We start from the raw sequence: 19,533 nt of genomic DNA on the forward strand, positions 1-19,533 counted from the left end.
CCTACACCTCAAGAATCTAAACCAACACCCGCACCAACGGTAACTAAGCCAACACCTGCTCCAACAGATTCTAAGCCAACACCTGCACCACAAGAAACTAAGCCAACACCTGCACCAGCAGAAACTAAGCCAACACCTGCACCAGCAGAAACAACGCCAACACCTGTACCAGCAGAAATTAAGCCAACATCTGAACCACAAGAATTTAAACCAACACCTGCACCAGCAGAAACAACGCCAACACCTGTACCAGCAGAAATTAAGCCAACACCTGAACCACAAGATTCTAAGCTAACACCTGCACCAGCAGAAACAACGCCAACACCTGCACCAGCAGAAACAACGCCAACACCTGCACCAGCAGAAACTAAACCAACACCTACACCTCAAGAATCTAAACCAACACCCGCACCAACGGTAACTAAGCCAACACCTGCTCCAACAGATTCTAAGCCAACACCTGAACCACAAGAATTTAAACCAACACCTGCACCAGTAGAAACTAAGCTAACAACTGCTCCAGCAGAAACAAAGCCAACACCTGTACCAGAAGAAATAAAGCCAACACTTGTTCTAGCCACAACTAAACCAACACCTGCACCAGCAGAAACAACGCCAACACCTGCAGCAACAGAAATTAAGCCAACACCTACACCTCAAGAACCTAAACCAACACCCGCACCAACGGTAACTAAGCCAACACCTGCTCCAACAGATTCTAAGCCAACACCTGAACCACAAGAATTTAAACCAACACCTGCACCAGCAGAAACTAAGCCAACACCTGCACCAGCAGAAACAAAGCCAACACCTGCAGCAACAGAAATTAAGCCAACACCTACACCTCAAGAACCTAAACCAACACCCGCACCAACGGTAACTAAGCCAACACCTGCTCCAACAGATTCTAAGCCAACACCTGAACCACAAGAATTTAAACCAACATCTGCACCAGCAGAAACTAAGCCAACACCTGCACCAGCAGAAACAAAGCCAACACCTGCTATCGCCACAACTAAGCCAACACTTGCACCAGTAGAAACTAAGCCAACACCTGTTCCAGAAGAAATAAAGCCAACACCTGCACAAGCAGAAACAAAGCCAACACCTTCACCAACAGAATCAAAACTAACACCTGCACCAGCAGAAATTAATCCAACACCTAAATCAGTCAAACGTAGGCCAACACCCGCACCAACAGAAACTAAGCCAACACCTGCTCCAACAGATTCTAAGCCAACACCTGAACCACAAGAATTTAAACCAACACCTGCACCAGCAGAAACTAAGCCAACACCTGCTCCAACAGATTCTAAGCCAACACCTGAACCACAAGAATTTAAACCAACATCTGCTCCAGCAGAAACTAAGCCAACACCCACGCCTCAAGAATCTAAGCCAACACCTGCACCAACAGAAACAAAATCAACACCTGCTCCAGCAGAAATAACGCCAACACCTGCACCAGCAGAAACTAAGCCAACACCTGCACTAACAGAAACAAAGGCAACACCTGTACCAACAGAAACAAAGCCAACACCTGCACCAGCAGAAACTAAGCCAACACCTGCACTAACAGAAACAAAGGCAACACCTGTACCAACAGAAACAAAGCCAACACCTGCTCCAGCAGAATCTAAGCCAACACCTGCACTAGCAGAAACAAAGCCAACACCTGCTCCAGTCAAAATTAGTCCTACACCTGCTCCAGCAGAATCTAAGCCAACACCTGTACTAGAAGAAATTAAGCCAACACCTGCGCCAGCAGAAACAAGGCCAACACCTGCTCCAGCAGAAACTAAGCCAACACCTGCTCCGGCAGAATCTAAGCCAACACCTGCACCAATACAATCTAAGCCAACACCTGTTCCATCAGGAACAAAGCCAACACCTGCACCAACAGGAACAAAACCAACACCTGCTCCAGCAGAATCTAAGCCAACACCTGGACCAACAGAAACAATGCCAACACCTGCTTCAGCAGAATCTAAGCTAACACCTGAACCAATAGATTCTAAGCCGACACCTGCACCAACAGGAACAAAGCCAACACCTGCTCCAGAAGAAATTAAGCCAACACCTGCTCCGGCAGAAACTAAACCAAAACCTGCACCAGCAGAATCTAAGCCAACACCTGCACCAGCAGAAACAAAGCCAACACCTGCACCAAAAGAAACTAAGCAAACACCTGCTCCATCAGAAACAATACCAACACCTGCTCCGGCAGAAACAGAACCAACACCTGTCGAAGATAAATCAAAACTCTCTGCAGAGGAAACCAAACCAACACGTGTACGTAAAACTAAACGAAAACCTGCTCCAACAGAGGCCAAACCAACACCTGCACCAGTTGATGTAAAACCCACACCAGTTCTAGAAGAACCTAAAACAACTGAACCAAGTGTGCCAGAGGAAACTAAGACAACACCATTTGCTGCTAAACCAACACCTGCACCAGAAGAAATTAAGCCAACACCTGCTCCAGCAGAACCTAAACCAACACTTGCTCCTGCAGAACCTAAGCCAACACCTGTTCCAGAAAAACCCAAAGAAACACCTGCTCCAGCAGAACCTAAACCAACACCTGTTCCTGAAAAACCCATAGAAACACCTGCTCCAACAGAACCTAAACCAACACCTGTTCCAGAAAAACCCAAAGCAACACCTGCTCCAGCAGAACCTAAACCAACACCTGTTCCTGAAAAACCCATAGAAACACCTGCTCCAGCAGAACCTAAACCAACACCTGTTCCAGAAAAACCCAAAGAAACACCTGCTCCAGCACCTGAACAGAACCAAACCAACACCTGTTCCAGAAAAACCCAAAGAAACACCTGCTCCAGCAGAACCTAAACCAACACCTGTTCCAGAAAAACCCAAAGAAACACCTGCTCCAGCAGAACCTAAACCAACACCTGTTCCAGAAAAACCCAAAGAAACACCTGCTCCAGCAAAACCTAAACCAACACCTGTTCCAGAAAAACCCAAAGAAACACCTGCTCCAGCAGAACCCAAACCAACACCTGTTCCAGAAAAACTCAAAGAAACACCTGCTCCAGCAGAACCTAAACCAACACCTGTTCCAGAAAAACCCAAAGAAACACCTGCTCCAGCAGAACCTAAACCAACACCTGTGCTCCAGCAGAAAACACCCAAAGAAACACCTGCTCCACAGAACCTAAACCAACACCTGTTCCAGAAAAACCCAAAGAAACACCTGCTCCAGCAGAACCTAAACCAACACCTGTTCCAGAAAAACCCAAAGAAACACCTGCTCCAGCAGAACCTAAACTAACACCTGTTCCAGAAAAACTCAAAGAAACACCTGTTCCAACAGAACCTAAACCAACACCTGCTCCAGAAAAACCCAAAGAAACACCTGTTCCAACAGCACCAAAGCCAACACCTGCTCCAGATAAACCGAAAGAAACACCTGCTCCAACAGAACCTAAACCAACACCTACTCCAGATAAACCTAAAGAAACACCTGTTCCAACAGAACCAAAGCCAACACCTGCTCCAGAAAAACCCAAAGAAACACCTGTTCCAACAGCACCAAAGCCAACACCTGCTCCAGGTAAACCTAAGGAAACCCCTGTTCCAACAGAACCAAAGCCAACACCTGCTCCAGATAAACCTAAAGAAACACCTGTTCCAGCAGAACCAAAGCCAACACCTGCTCCAGATAAACCTAAAGAAACACCTGTTCCAACAGAACCAAAGCCAACACCTGCTCCAGAAAAACCTAAAGAAACACCTGTTCCAGCAGAACCAAAGCCAACACCTGCTCCAGAAAAGCCAAAAGAAACACCTGTTCCGATAGAATCAAAGCCAACACATGCTCCAACAGAACCTAAACCAACACCTGCTCCTGCAGAACGTGAACCAACACCTGCTCTTGCAGAACCTAAACCAACACCTGCTCCAGAAAAAGCAAAGCCAACGCCTGCTCCAACAAAACTTAAACCAACACCTGCTCCTGCAGAACCTAAACCAACACCTGCTCCTGAAGAGCCTAAAGATGAAGTTAAACCTGAAACAAAACCAACACGTAAAACCAAAACAAAACCAAAGAGTAAGCCTGTCCAGACTCCACAAGAACCCAGGGAACAAGAAAGTGTACAGACCAAGGAAGTTAAACAAACAGAACAGTCAGACATTGTACTTGAACAGATGGAACAAGTAAAACAACAAATGCAAAAGATTGTAGTTGATACACAGTCAACACAGCTGCGGAAAATCCAAGGGGAATATATCGAATCCACAGAAGGGGTTCAAATTACTGAATTTGCTCAACCTACAACCCTTCCAGATTATCCAGAACGTGTACAACCAGTGTCAGAGCCTGAACACAAACCTGCCATCCAGACGCAGGTAGTACAACAAGTGACACAGCAGACCACACAAGTTATCAAGGAACAACCCACTCAAGTTGTCCAACAGATTACACCTCAGGTCATTCATGAAACTACAGAGCAGATTACACAGCCATTCCAAAAAGAAGTCACCACAAAGACTGTCACCACAGAACAAATTATTGAGAAGCCGAAAGAGAAAGTTGTGAAGAAAACTGTTAAAAAGACAAAGCCGAAGCGCATTGTACAGCAGACTGAGGAAGTGACTGTCATGGAGCAGCCTCAGGTAAGTAAACAAGAGGCTGTTATTTCTGAAGAGACTCAAGTTACAAAGATTATCACACAAAAGCCTCAAGTTATTATGCAAGAGGAAGTAACCTTGCAAGAACCTCAGGTGACCCAGCAGGTTACTGAGGTCAAGACCGATGTTGTGCAAGAGACTGCCAAGGTCTCTCAAACGCCAATAGTCATGCAGAGGACAACAGTCATTCAACATCCAACTCTTGTACAGCAAGAGGTCGTATCTGAAGAGAAACCTGAAGTTATACGAGAAGTTACTACTACAACACAGACACACTTAGCTCAAGCACTTCAGGAACCACAAGTTTTGCAGACAACCACGATTGTCCAGCAACCAGTAGTTATAAGAAAGGAAACTGTTATCACACAGGAGCAGCCAGAGACCACTGAGGTGGTCACCACTGAGTTCATAACAGAGAAGGCTCAGGTTGTAAAGGAACCTGATGTTATGAAGAAGACTACGATTATCCAGAAGCCAACTGTGGTGATGGGTCCTAAGGAGGTCACGAAACGGGAAACTGTTGTAGAGGAAGAGACCGTCCAGCCCACACAGGAGCGTAAAGTAACAGTAATTGAGGAAACTTTAGTTGAAAAACCCAAACAAGAAACTGTTACCACAGTTCAGCAACAAGTACAAAAGAAGTCTGTGGTGAAAAAACAGGTTGTGCAAAAGACAGAAACTGTGGAGAGGGAGGCTGCTGTGGTGCAGCAGGAACAAGTTACTAAGGACACAGAACAAACACAACAGGTAACTCAGCAAATCCAACAGACACAACAAGCAGTGCAGCAGTCACAACAGGTGACTCAGCAAATCCAACAGACACAACAGGCAGTGCAGCAGTCACAACAGGTGACTCAGCAAATCCAACAGACACAACAGGCAGTGCAGCAGTCACAACAGGTCACAGTACAGAAACAAAAACGAGTACAGCAGACGACACAACAGGCGGTCGTCACACAGCAACAACAGACCATTGAACAGCAGAAACTGGTGACTACTCCTCGTAAGTGCCACAGGGTGACAGATACTTCCTCTAGAATGCCATGTTGTCAACATGCACTCACAGCCCGAACACTGCACGTAGCTTGACAACCTGCATATAGTACTCTTACAAACAGTCACGCCAGTATTATTAACACATGTTTTCTTATCATGTTATTTCCATGTTTATTTATTGTTCTCTATGTCTAAATTTTTTTAAAAAAATTTTGTAATTATTTTTCTCGTCAAATTTCTTTATACACTGTATATTTTTGCCATATGCTTACTTCACAATAATCTAACACGGCATTACTTTTTTATTTTAGTTCTAAGTTTTGTTACTATAACTTATTTTCACGGCTACATAACCCTCTTAGTAGCAAAGTTGTGTGCAATAGATTTCTTATTCTGTTTAAACTGTTTTATGATTGATATGTTACTGCATGTCCTCCTGTATGTCTTTCTTAGCTTACTCAATTCTCCCTGCTTCAATATATCTAATGATTATTTTGTTCTTCATGCATGTTATGCTACTTGCTAACTGTTTTCTTTATGCACCTTTAGTTTCATATTTTATCTTTGTTTCCATGCGTAACAAATGTTTTTACTCCCATATACAAGAACAGGGTCACTGAAGTACCAATATATAAAACAACCAGAATTCAGAGAAATGTATATAATAGGTTGACACTCCTGAATCTTACAGCACTTTACTTACCTGTAATTACTGTTTTATTTTTTAATTTCATAAAAAAATTTTCTTTAGTTCAGTATGAAATATTTTCATTTGTTTATTGATTAACATCTCCATATTATGTGAGTAAGTTCTTGACCAATGGATAAGTCAAACAAGAGAAGGAAGGAGTAATTTTAATTTACATAATGCAATATTATCTAAAAATACTTAATGTAGCGAATAAGTTCGCGAAGCATCATTTAATTAAGGCACTACGAACCTTGATTGTTGTTCACCTCTAAAACGTTCACACATGATCAGCTGATTGGTTGACAAAACAACAGTAAAAATGAATCAAAACTGCTGTATTAAATTTTCATTAATATGTACAGAACATTTACCATCAGTAAACAACTCAGTGTTTGGTTTTGACAACCGTTGTGAACTGTGACATCATCGGTTAACATTTATATACAGTGAAGGGCCAACAAGACTTCACATCAATCGAGACGGAGGATTCTTAAGATTTGTACAAAACTTTTAATTTTCCTCAGTATTGGTGATATACTGTAAGTCATATATAAGTTACTCGTGTAAAGAATAACACAAAATTAACTTCCAGAAAGACATCAAAAGTGCACTAAGACTGTACCATTATTATGTGAGTTCTTTTTATCTTTACTTATTGAGAAAAATCTTATTGCATAAATCTTTGAGAATCCGCACGCTGGTTGTTGATCTTACTAATATATTAAATTTAATATCCAAGAAAATCGCTTAATTAATTAACTCTCCTTCCAAAATACAGGAAAACTCGATTAATCTTAGAGAAACTTGAAGCGACGTTGTGTATAATGTACTTCAAATCTATATATCCAGCAATCTCTTATATCACATAAACAATACACACACTCATATTCAACTGTGACTGCCCAATAATTTATTCCTAACTTCACTAAAAATACTTGGTTGCAAAAAAAAAAATAAAATAAAGAGAAAAAGAAAGAGTTGCTTTAGGAGTTTAGTTGTGGCACAGCAGATGTGGCCAGTGTGTGTGCGTGTGTACAGGAGACCTTCATATTGTTTGTGAACGTTTCCTATACACACAAGCTCAGAAAAGTATCATTCAACCTTTAAACTCCTCAAATGACTCTTACTGAACTATGCTCATTCCGCAGTCATAAATTACCGTACTATCTCTATTAATGTATAAGACTAACGTACCCGATATAATCAAAATTAAACCTTTGTTCTTTGTAATAATATAATTACTGTACTAATATTTCTTGTTTCAGGAACTTATTAATCTTTCTTCCTGCTCTTCGTTATTCATCCTTGTCATGTTCTCCCATTTTCCTTATATTTTCTCTTGTTGTTGAGCAGTTTTATTATATACAACATTTTCTACAGTAATATAATTTTAAATATCATGTACAACACTCAGACATTTTTTGCAATAAGTTCAATGGCCTATGTTATAAATTACTGTACTTCACAATAGATAATTATACAGTATGTGATAGATATACTGTACATTTTAATTTCCCCAAATACTTCACCACTACATGTCAGCGTCCTACTCACATTTCTTGTAAAGGTTTCAGAGGAAGCTCCCTCACCTCTGAGACTCTTGCTGTGAACTGACACTTACATTTCATCGGTATTTTCAGAAGCTCCACTCACATTGCTCATGGAAACGTATCAAGAAGAAACTGTTCCTGAACACGAGGCAGACATACTTCAGCTAGGTTGGTCCTTTGGTCACAATGACAAAGATTCTGAAAGATACACAATGGGTGTCAGCTATTAATAGTACAGTAATATTGTATAATAATGTACAGTTGCCCGCATATGTAATGTTCCACGCCTCACAAGCGACTCTGTACGTGTTGATCAAGGTACCGAGTTGCCTGTGAAGCGAAGAACATAATAACTGTACCTACGATCTTTGTTGATATCTAACCGGTTCACAAAGTTGCAGATAAACCTACAGTAATAGGTGGTTGTGTTCCATGTGACTGAGGAGTCTACTACTATATGAAGGAACAAACCTGCATTACTGTACCTTGACAAGCTCAAAATTGTCTAATAAATAATTTTGCTTCCTACTATTTACCGAACTGGTTAATACTGATTATATATTAACACAAGTCAGATATTAAAATAAGTCTATCAGTATCAGAGAGGGAACTTTGAGAATCTGGGTCATTATGGCTTCTGGAATTTATATGTTCACTTTATTTGTTTATATACAACATAAATGAAGCATCACTTAATTTACATGAATATATTGTAACATAAAGACACTGAAAACTGTTAATACTTATACATTGTTTTGAAAAGTGTTACAATTTAAGTTGATAATATTTAAAGAATACAGTATATTAAGACTACATTGTAATTTTACTACTGAACAATTTTACTTATTACTTTAACAGTTGCCACATTATTACTCAGTTGAATTATGAAATTAAACAAAGATTATCCAAATACTTCACCAATAACCTTGGCACATGGTTACACACCCACAGCACCCAAGCCAACACCCTCTCAGGCAGAGGAGACCAAGGAAGAGACCAAGCCCACACACACAGCTGAAGCTACACAGGTCCACTCAGGTAACTCATGCAACACGTACAATACTACCTTCTCAAACACTACTGAAATATCATAACAAACTCTGCAATTTATCATCGATGATTTGTTTTGTGTTCAGAAACATGTATACCAAGTAACAGGTGTGTTGCTAACATGTACAGTACACGTTCATAGTACTGGACTAAGATGATTGACGTGTCATAAGAGAAGAATTTAAGATTAATCATACTGATCATGTTAACTGTTATTCATTCAAGAAGAACTTATTTTACTAAAGCTTATTCAGCATAACTTAATATAGGTGACACACTCATAAGACTATTAAATGTAATTTGCAGTTATCAGTCCAAACACCTACTGAGATATTTCAAACTCAAGTACAATGAATATGAATGATTCAATAAAAATTAATTGTTTATATAATTCTAGATGATTTTTTTTAATTTGAAGTGCTCATGTAAAGTAAACAAAACAACTGTACATATTCTTGCCAAGTTTTATCACATACAACTTATTCTCTTCACATCGTTACCATAGTACTCCCCATGCATTTAAAGATACATTACCTCTGACAGTAGCTGCAGCAGCACAAAAAAGAACAACAGAGTCGATATATATGTACAGTTACTTTACATAACTTTTGATAAAACTCCTCCTTCATTATCTGTCCTCCAATCTTGCTTTTCATTTTCAGCGATACAATATTTCAGTTATTCCTCCCACTAAGATACTATATAATAATGTTTTTCTATGCTACACGTTTGCCTAACCTATTAAATTCCCATTAAGGTTAAGATAATGTCTCGGCTACTGCCAAATATTAATACTTTAAAACTAGCACAATTTCCCCAATAATTTTCACCACCATGGAACGTACTTTATGGATCACACGCTGTATCAACTCATGTGTCTGGTGTATGGTTACAGAGATGTGTGTACCGGGCTTTAAGGCTTTGATTCACTTAGCCACTGACAATCAAGTAGACCTGGAGACTGTTGAACTTGAATCTGTTGAGAAGGCGGCGTTTTCAAAAGACATCGCGAAGTTAAGTCTCCAATTGAAGAAAGGTGTGCAAGTTAATGAGTTAATGACCATGATGAAGGAGGGAGACTTTGTTGCTCTGAAGCGCACAGAGCACCAAGCAAAACTCCTGGAGGTGGCGGACCGTCTGGAGAGCGCCACAGTACACAAGGTGTTAGTGCAGGAGGCCAGGGACCGATGTGATAGTAATATTGGTCTTAAGTCTGTAATGCGCACGATTGAGACTGGCAAAGAATCAATGGAACAAGTGATCATGGATGTCTCCAAGGAATTTGGACCATCCTCTGAGCCTGTGAAAGAGATCGCTGCCATTGGTCACTTGTTACAAGAAGGTGTGAGATGTGATGAAGTCATGACTCTGGTTGAGTCTGGTTTGTTGCCTAGTTTGAAGATGCCTCAAGCACAGGTCCCACTTGTGTCCATGGTGGCCGACAAGGGTCACATTGGTACCATTTGTGAAGTGATGGTGGCAGAGTCTGTAAAGGAGATACCAAAGACTAAGACTAAAGGAGCTGCTGCACGCGTGTCTGAAGTCAAGGAATTACTCAAGAAAGCCAAAACTCAATGTGTGGACGTAAAGAGTAAGTTCTGTTATAATCATCTTTAAATGTGGTTCATATTTAATGTGAAATCAGATTTTGTGTTGTGCATGTTGACAGAAGCCCCATTACATTGTGCATAATAGATTCTTTACTTACATATGGATATGCCTTACATACATCAATTGATATATACATCCCCCCCCCTGCACAAAATAATTACATAGTTTTTCCACAAGGATATTTCATTTCCTTCATAATGTTCTAAAGTTTTGTTGAAATTTTATCACATAAAATTGAAGTCCCTTTTCATTAGTTATATATTCTGTATTCTAAAACAGTACTGGAAATGAAATGCTACCTGTGGTTGTCAAATTGGACATTAAGCCTTTTTGTTTGTTATACTATATAAGTTTCCCAAACACTGTTATGATTTTAACATTCCGTACACCACTTACCATGATTGTGTTCCCTTCCTCATCAAGCATTCACATCGGAGATGGTTCCTGGTGTGAAGGCCATTATGCGTATGGCTCAAGAAGATCAGGTGAACATTGAGGAAGTTGTCCAAAAGGCCAATTTGGAACATAAACTAAAAGAAGAAGTGGCCAAGATTGGCATGATGGTGAAGCATGGCGTGTTGGCCCAGGATGTTATTACGCTCATGGAGGCTGGCGAGTTCCCTCTGCTTATGAGGGAAGAAGCTCAAGCTCAGCTGTTGACTGTTGTTGAAGACTTTGGGTTTAAAGCCCTTGTCAATCAGGTTATGACTGAACAAGTAGAACAGGCTATCCAGAAGACTGATAAGACCATCGGAGTTAAGACTTTCATCCGCATGCTGGAGCAAGCCAATGTAAATGTGGAAGAGATAATAACAGAGCAGTTCCCGAAGGAATTTGATATTAAAGAACAAGAGCCAATATCTCAAGAAATGGCTAAAGTTAGTGTAATGCTCACAGAAGGTGTCCAGGCACAAGAGATTATATCCATGGTAGAGGCGGGTGAACTGCCACATCTGAATCGTCCTGAAACCCAGATGCCTCTCATCAACGTAGTCGAGGGCCAAGGACAAAGTGCGTTAATCTTCCAGGTTCTGATTGAGGATTCAGTCAGGGACATCATACAAGGTGATAATAGCACGCGTCTTCAGTAGCGTCTTGTATAACGGACAACTGTAGTATGGTAGCCTTACTGCAAAGCGTAGAACAATATTAGCTCCTGAGAACTGACTTATTGTAAATAGATCAAATGTGGTATGAAAATAATATCTCTACTCTACTCTTCAACACTTGTAAAACAAATACTAAATGTAGAAAAGATTATGAAGTGAAAGAGCTAACACCGTATGATAACTTTAGATGCATGAGTGTTAACCCAATCTTTTCTAACAATCAACACCTTTCTTTTCTTGAAATATCTGTTCTTTTCAAGTATATAACATTTATTTATTTTCTTCTAATCTCTCCTAACTAATTTAAGTGGTTCACCTACCCAGGGCGACAAATAAGAATTCTACACATACATGAGATAATATTCCCTTAACAAATGTGTCACACCCATGACAAAATAATGATATACTGTATTAACGTTCTAATGATTTATTCATCCATTAATATATCTATAATACTTAATATATCACAACCAAGCAGACTGTCTCATTAATGTCTGAACAGTGACTCGTTAAATAGCTAAAAGGGAAATAATTAAAGGCCTTAACCCAATAAACATCTCTCAGTAGGGACTCATGACCTCTGTTAGTATGATCATTTAGGGAGAATTAAGGAATACAATTATTTTCAGAACTGCCCAAGGTAGATGTCGCTACCATCTCGTCTGTGGAAACCCTCCAGTCGGCTTCTTCGACCAAGGTTGAAGTGAAAGGTAAGTCTAAGACAGAAATAGTAATGGTTGTTTCTATTATTATTATAAGAAGTATCGGAGAGTCTTACGGTTAGATATTATTAGCATTTAATCTTATTTATGTGGTTTATTATTGTATGTAGCCGGGGCATGGCTTGACAGAAGCTATTCAGGAAAATTTGAATCGGGAACGACTTCTGAGTCTGATCACTATTATAATGGGTGAGAAGAGGAACATAGTCATATTATTTTGCAAATTTCACTTATATTTAGTGTGTGACTAACAATATCCATCCTAAATGAATGAAGAAAAATATAAAGATTATACTTATTATTCATATACTTTCTGTAAACCTTAAGATTATGAACTCAATATTTATATTTTGGGAATTAATTCTCACATATAGTATATCTGTAGAAGGTTTACAGTAAATAGTAGGAATATTTTCTTCATACATTAGTATTGTCTTTACCTTTTCCTAGTAGAAAGCATCAGTGTAGTGTAGTATTGACACCACTTATATCTGTAAGCTGTTCTAGAATCTAGATGTTAGTGTATTAAGTTAATAACCCTGTTGATGTGGAATGAATCTTAAGTAAGTAATCTTGGTTTATACTTAACAGTAACCTCCGGATGTACTGAGCCGACATAATCCCAGTCCCTGCATCATACCTCATCTAGCCTCGTATTGTGTCTGTCCGTGTGTTTGTGTGTCTGGTGCCATTCACTTCAGAACTGAGACTCATCATTGATCCCTACTAAGAATTCTTTATCAAATGTTGTAAGTGTGGTTGGGGAGACTATCACTGACAGGTGTGGAAACAGTGGCTGAAATATTTAGGAAAGATTCTGCTTGTGGCTCTGCTCAAACACCGAAGGAAACAATGTGTTAAATACCTATGCAGGATATATAAACAATAAACTTTGTCTTACACTGTACATGGTTCGTAAAGTCATGTTTTCGTCATAATATAATTACCAGTGTTCACGGCCCTACTTTTATGTGGAGATAAATTACTATTGTGGCGTTGAAACAGGAACTAAATCTGCTGCTGCAGTTGTGACGTTCACCAAGAGCCAGATTGATTGTGACAGTGAACCCTTGGGCGAGTGAACCTTTGTCATGTGAGCCGGTATTGTTAGTTTGTCTGTGTAAGGTTGTTGGTATCCTAGTGAGTTGAGACAGCATGCGAGTTCATACTGTGTACAACCTTTATCAATAGGATAATAAGTCTTTGGTCCATTAATGATACTGAAAAAAACTGTGATAAGAGACACAAAAGAAAAAACTTATTTCTTAAATACTCTTCATGAAAACTGTTCTAAAGAATTATTAAAAAAAAGTGAAAATACAAATTTCTTTCGAATGACATTGAATATTATGTAAAGTGTTGGCTTGAATACAATATAATTGTTGCTGGGAACTCTTTCTAAGAACTCAAGATATAAACTATGTTAACATTGTCACAAAATAAGTAGAGTGCAGCTATAATGTGCATCATAAACACTGAAGGATAATTTTATTAAGGGCTCTGCTGTGTGGATAGTCCTGTCTACTGTACTGTATGTGCTCAGTAAGGTGATTCTAGATTCCATCTCTGGTGCTTAAATGATCATTGTGTTGATGAAACGGCCTGTGGTGATTCTCCCATGAATGAGTGATGTAGTGTACCATTGTCTTGTCGGAACTTGTGTATTGCACACACACTGACTTTACCTGGAGAACTGATGGTTCATGTAGTGTAGTCTTGTCTTGTCAAAACTCATGTGTTATACAGCACATGTACCCAGGCACACATCCCTGCACATGTATACTGTATGTATTATTGTTGCACGTTTACACTTATGTGTTGAGTGATATTAATTAAGGTTTCCTTTTCCCTAAGTACTGCAGAGTTTTATATATTTATTTTTATATCATAAAACTAGTTTGTTTAGGCTGTTCGGTTTATAAGGTAATGATAGACTTGTGGTTTATGATTTTTCAATAAAAATGAAGAATAATACGAAAATTTGATCCTTGTGTCACATATCGAACTTGAAGACGGATGAGGTAAGTCATATAAGTATGTGAATATTTATTTTGTGTATGTATATTATAAGTGGAACTTGTATATAACGTGGATGGGTAAGATCAATATATAAATGGTTTAGATGCACTGACACTTGCACTTTGTCAGCTAAAATTCCTTTTAATGTTTCTCTAAAGCGCATAACTTTTTCGGGTCCTGTAAATATCATTGAAATCTTTGTTTAGTCCTGAGTGATGAAACATAGAAATCTTTGTACTAACAATTTAAAACCTTTTCAGAGGACACTTTTGTCCCAACCCTAAATTCACTTGGTACTTACGATGTATAACTGGTGAAGAACTTTTCTTAACCATAACCATAAAAACTTCATTTCCAGCTAAGAAAAGGCAGGAAATCCAGGAGATGATAGAATCCACTCAAGGTTGGCACCAAGACTTTGGTTAAATTTAATACGTAACCCCAAACATTGAGCTGGTATTAACGGTACATTAACCAAGGAAAATTGTTTAGCCACAACACTGCCAGCTGTGGCTTTGTAGAAGTGGTATAATAACACACTATAACTATATTATCAGTGCAATCAACAAAACACTATAACCATGTGCTATAACACCTCACCACATGCTATAACACCTCACCACATGCTATAACACCTCACCACGTGCTATAACACCTCACCACATGCTATAACACCTCACCACGTGCTATAACACCTCACCCACCACAAACTGTCACAAGATAAGCATATATCCAGTTGTGGGCGCTGCTAACTGTAATATGGTATCGGAGGCTCATTAACATCCTAACAGTGATGAAGCAATACTGCAATTGTAAATTTACATCATATTCATACCAGAATAGTGACTGAAGCATCACATGGCAATGCTTTCAGTAGAGCTTCGAGTTGTAGACGTAGTACTGCTAAACAGTATCATCAGGTTAATACTCACCACTGAGTAACCTGAAGTGTTCACATATAAGACAGCAGTATTATACAATACTAATCAAAGAATGATACTAATTTAGTAACCCTTTATTATGTCAAAGAACTGCTCTTGGACTTAAGACAATAAGTCATTATGAATGCATTAGAGTAAATAAAAGTCAATTATTAAATAACTTTGACCTAGATTTATAGTAAAGTTTCATATGTTAAACTAATTGTTTGTCTTAAAGATTAATAATACAGTATTTGAAAATAGTGTAGTTGATTGAGGCAGTCTGTGTCTTAAGAAGATTTCAGTTGTAAACAGTGCATTCAACTGCAGCTGCCCACTAGATAGATCACCTTATGTACACATCACACATTACACATCTCATTACCATAACCACCCATTTTGGATTCCAGCTGGTTTGGCTTCTACTTTATATTATTACCTTATGTTATAGATGAAGTGAAAAAATCATGTAAATCACTGCGTTTGTGATAATTTGGATACAAAAGGATATTTTCATTAGAAAACCAAAGAAATTTCAGTGTAAATACTCAGAAAAAGAAAATGAACATTGCAACATCATAAGACAGAAACAGCATTAAGACAACCGAGAAACAATAACAAACAGAAAACAACCAAGACAAGTCTCATACATGTACTGTACAAGATCAACGGCAGTAATGTTGTTGGAAGTTGAGCGATGAAGAAAAGCGCATTTTTGTTCTCATTATTTTGGCCGCTTCATCTTGGCTGACACTGACCAATATGGCAGGAAGCGAATGTTATCTGATCAACTATTAACATTGTGTCATTCTTCATGTATGACTCACCCCTAGTGATTTACGTCACTGAAGATGAGTTTCACGTGAAGATGAAGTGATTAATAAATGATCATGACACTATTATGCAGCAATTACTACATTTTCTCATAACAAAAAATAAAACCTTGGAAGTCACTTTGGTTCTGATGAGTGTAAGGATCTGTGATGGTGATCGTACCTTAATTAAGATGACAATTTACTTACCTTTTCTTAAATAAACAAACCATGAACGTTTTCCCTCATAGACACCAGATTCCTCCATAATGCAAGGTACTTCCTCGGTTTACACTGCAGCTTAAATATTCTCAGCCAAATTTAGTATTCGCCAAAACTCTGCCAGAAACTTACACAACTGACACTTCTCAAACGGCCTACTATTCTGCACTTTACATTTATATTTTAGCTACAGCAATTTAATACTTACAATTACAATGGCTACAAAAATATCACTGCTAATACACTGTACTGTGAACCACCTACATCATAAAGGACCCCCCACATCAATGTTCTTTGGTAATCCACAAATTTCTAAATATTTTGTATCCAGTTCCCTCTACAAGGTGGCCTCAGGCACAGCTATAATTGCAAATTTGATTTTATTCTGTAACAACTGCATACGCCATACTTTGCACATTCTTATGATTTACTTTTTATTTTGCAGTATTTGTACTCTTTCTCTTCATAATACAAAGGCAACTAACTTATGCAGGACCAGCAGTTTCTTATTAATAGGTACTCTGCTATCAGCTGCTGTCATAACAACAATATAAGTTTTTTACAAATTTAGTTCCTGTATCTGATTTAATTTTTATTTTATTTCCTATATATAATGGGTATGGTTTATATAGTAAAGTGATGAAGCTTTAGTATCTGTCCATCCAAGTTTACATTTCCAGTCCATCCGTATTATGATGACGTCAGGAGGGGTGATTGTTGACGTGTTCAGAGCAAAGTACCATAGGACGGGCCTCACTGTACAGAACTGTACGGTATAAATTAAAAGAGGTGATATCTGTCTCGATTGTTGATTAGGTTGTAAATATAAGAATCCTATTTTTTTCTTTCGTTACCACATACGAGGATGTAATGTATGTGAGAGCTTTGTTGTTGTTGATGTTGTTATAATGTTGTTGCTGTACTTCACTTCAACAACTGAAGTCTTTAAGTGCATAACAAGGTTAGTAATACACAATTACATCAACAATTAAAATTTATGAGAGGTAAAATTCTCTGTGTAGAGCTTATAATATATTAATGTAAGTTGAGCATGGTATAAATATATATATATATATATATATATATATATATATATATATATATATATATATATATATATATATATATATATATACTGTACATTACACGTAAGAACGAATCAAATACACCACAGCCACTATTTAAAAAAATTCTAAAAGATGATGAGGCAGCTCGCGCCTAGTGTGGAGGAGCAGCGGGCCAACTGCCGTTTACAGTAATTTTTCTCGATTTATTATGTCGTTACAGTTTGTTTAAGTGAAGTTATAGGGGTGTACCTCTGCTGGTCTACATCCATCCCACTACAATTTGTCAGCAGAATTACCCAAGCTGAGTCAATGAATAAAGTGTTTTGTGGCCACGTGTATGTGCTGCACATACTGTTTGTAGATGACACAATTCGGTATTGAATTTGTTCGAGTTCGGTCAAATTGTCTAAAAAAAAAATACCTTAACAGGATTTTTAAACATACACACTTTGTGTCTCGTTAGGATAAATCTTGTGTGTCATATAGGCTAAGGGTATAATGTGTTATATCTTGTGTGTCATATAAGGGTATAATGTGTTGTATCTTGTGTGTCATATAGGCTAAGGGTATAATGTGTTATATCTTGTGTGTCATATAAGGGTATAATGTGTTGTATCTTGTGTGTCATATATGGGTATAATGTGTTATATCTTGTGTGTCATATAAGGGTATAATGTGTTGTATCTTGTGTGTCATATAAGGGTATAATGTGTTATATCTTGTGTGTCATATAGGCTAAGGGTATAATGTGTTATATCTTGTGTGTCATATAAGGGTATAATGTGTTGTATCTTGTGTGTCATATATGGGTATAATGTGTTATATCTTGTGTGTCATATATGGGTATAATGTGCTATATCTTGTGTGTCATATATGGGTATAATGTGTTATATCATGTGTGTCATATATGGGTATAATGTGCTATATCATGTGTGTCATATATGGGTATAATGTGTTATATCTTGTGTGTCATATAAGGGTATAATGTGTTATATCATGTGTGTCATATAAGGGTATAATGTGTTGTATCTTGTGTGTCATATATGAGTATAATGTGTTATATCTTGTGTGTCATATAAGGGTATAATGTGTTATATCTTGTGTGTCATATATGGGTATAATGTGTTATATCTTGTGTGTCATATAAGGGTATAATGTGTTATATCATGTGTGTCATATATGGGTATAATGTGCTATATCTTGTGTGTCATATATGGGTATAATGTGTTATATCATGTGTGTCATATATGGGTATAATGTGCTATATCATGTGTGTCATATATGGGTATAATGTGTTATATCATGTGTGTCATATATGGGTATAATGTGCTATATCATGTGTGTCATATAAGGGTATAATGTGTTGTATCTTGTGTGTCATATATGGGTATAATGTGTTATATCATGTGTGTCATATATGGGTATAATGTGCTATATCTTGTGTGTCATATATGGGTATAATGTGTTATATCATGTGTGTCATATATGGGTATAATGTGCTATATCATGTGTGTCATATATGGGTATAATGTGTTATATCTTGTGTGTCATATAAGGGTATAATGTGTTATATCATGTGTGTCATATAAGGGTATAATGTGTTGTATCTTGTGTGTCATATATGAGTATAATGTGTTATATCTTGTGTGTCATATAGGGTATAATGTGTTATATCTTGTGTGTCATATATGGGTATAATGTGTTATATCTTGTGTGTCATATAAGGGTATAATGTGTTATATCATGTGTGTCATATATGGGTATAATGTGCTATATCTTGTGTGTCATATATGGGTATAATGTGTTATATCATGTGTGTCATATATGGGTATAATGTGCTATATGTCATGTGTGTCATATATGGGTATAATGTGCTATATCATGTGTGTCATATAGGGTATAATGTGTTGTATCTTGTGTCATATATGGGTATAATGTGTTATATCATGTGTGTCATATATGGGTATAATGTGCTATATCTTGTGTGTCATATATGGGTATAATGTGTTATATCATGTGTGTCATATATGGGTATAATGTGCTATATCATGTGTGTCATATATGGGTATAATGTGTTATATCTTGTGTGTCATATAAGGGTATAATGT

The 19,533-nt window shown here is 37.8% G+C and overlaps 1 protein-coding gene across 1 annotated transcript in view; it reads left to right on the forward strand.

The window, feature by feature from the left end:
• LOC121859754 (titin-like) overlaps positions 1-19,533 on the forward strand; it is a 206,917-nt gene that overhangs the window by 130,067 nt on the left and 57,317 nt on the right. The window contains 2 exon segments of the mRNA XM_042356741.1: positions 12,293-12,373; positions 14,763-14,807. Of these exon segments, the coding sequence (XP_042212675.1) occupies positions 12,293-12,373; positions 14,763-14,807 (126 nt within the window).

This window comes from Homarus americanus, unplaced genomic scaffold, assembly GCF_018991925.1.
Source record: "Homarus americanus isolate GMGI-L3 unplaced genomic scaffold, GMGI_Hamer_2.0 scaffold27231, whole genome shotgun sequence".
Classification (NCBI taxonomy): domain Eukaryota; kingdom Metazoa; phylum Arthropoda; class Malacostraca; order Decapoda; family Nephropidae; genus Homarus; species Homarus americanus.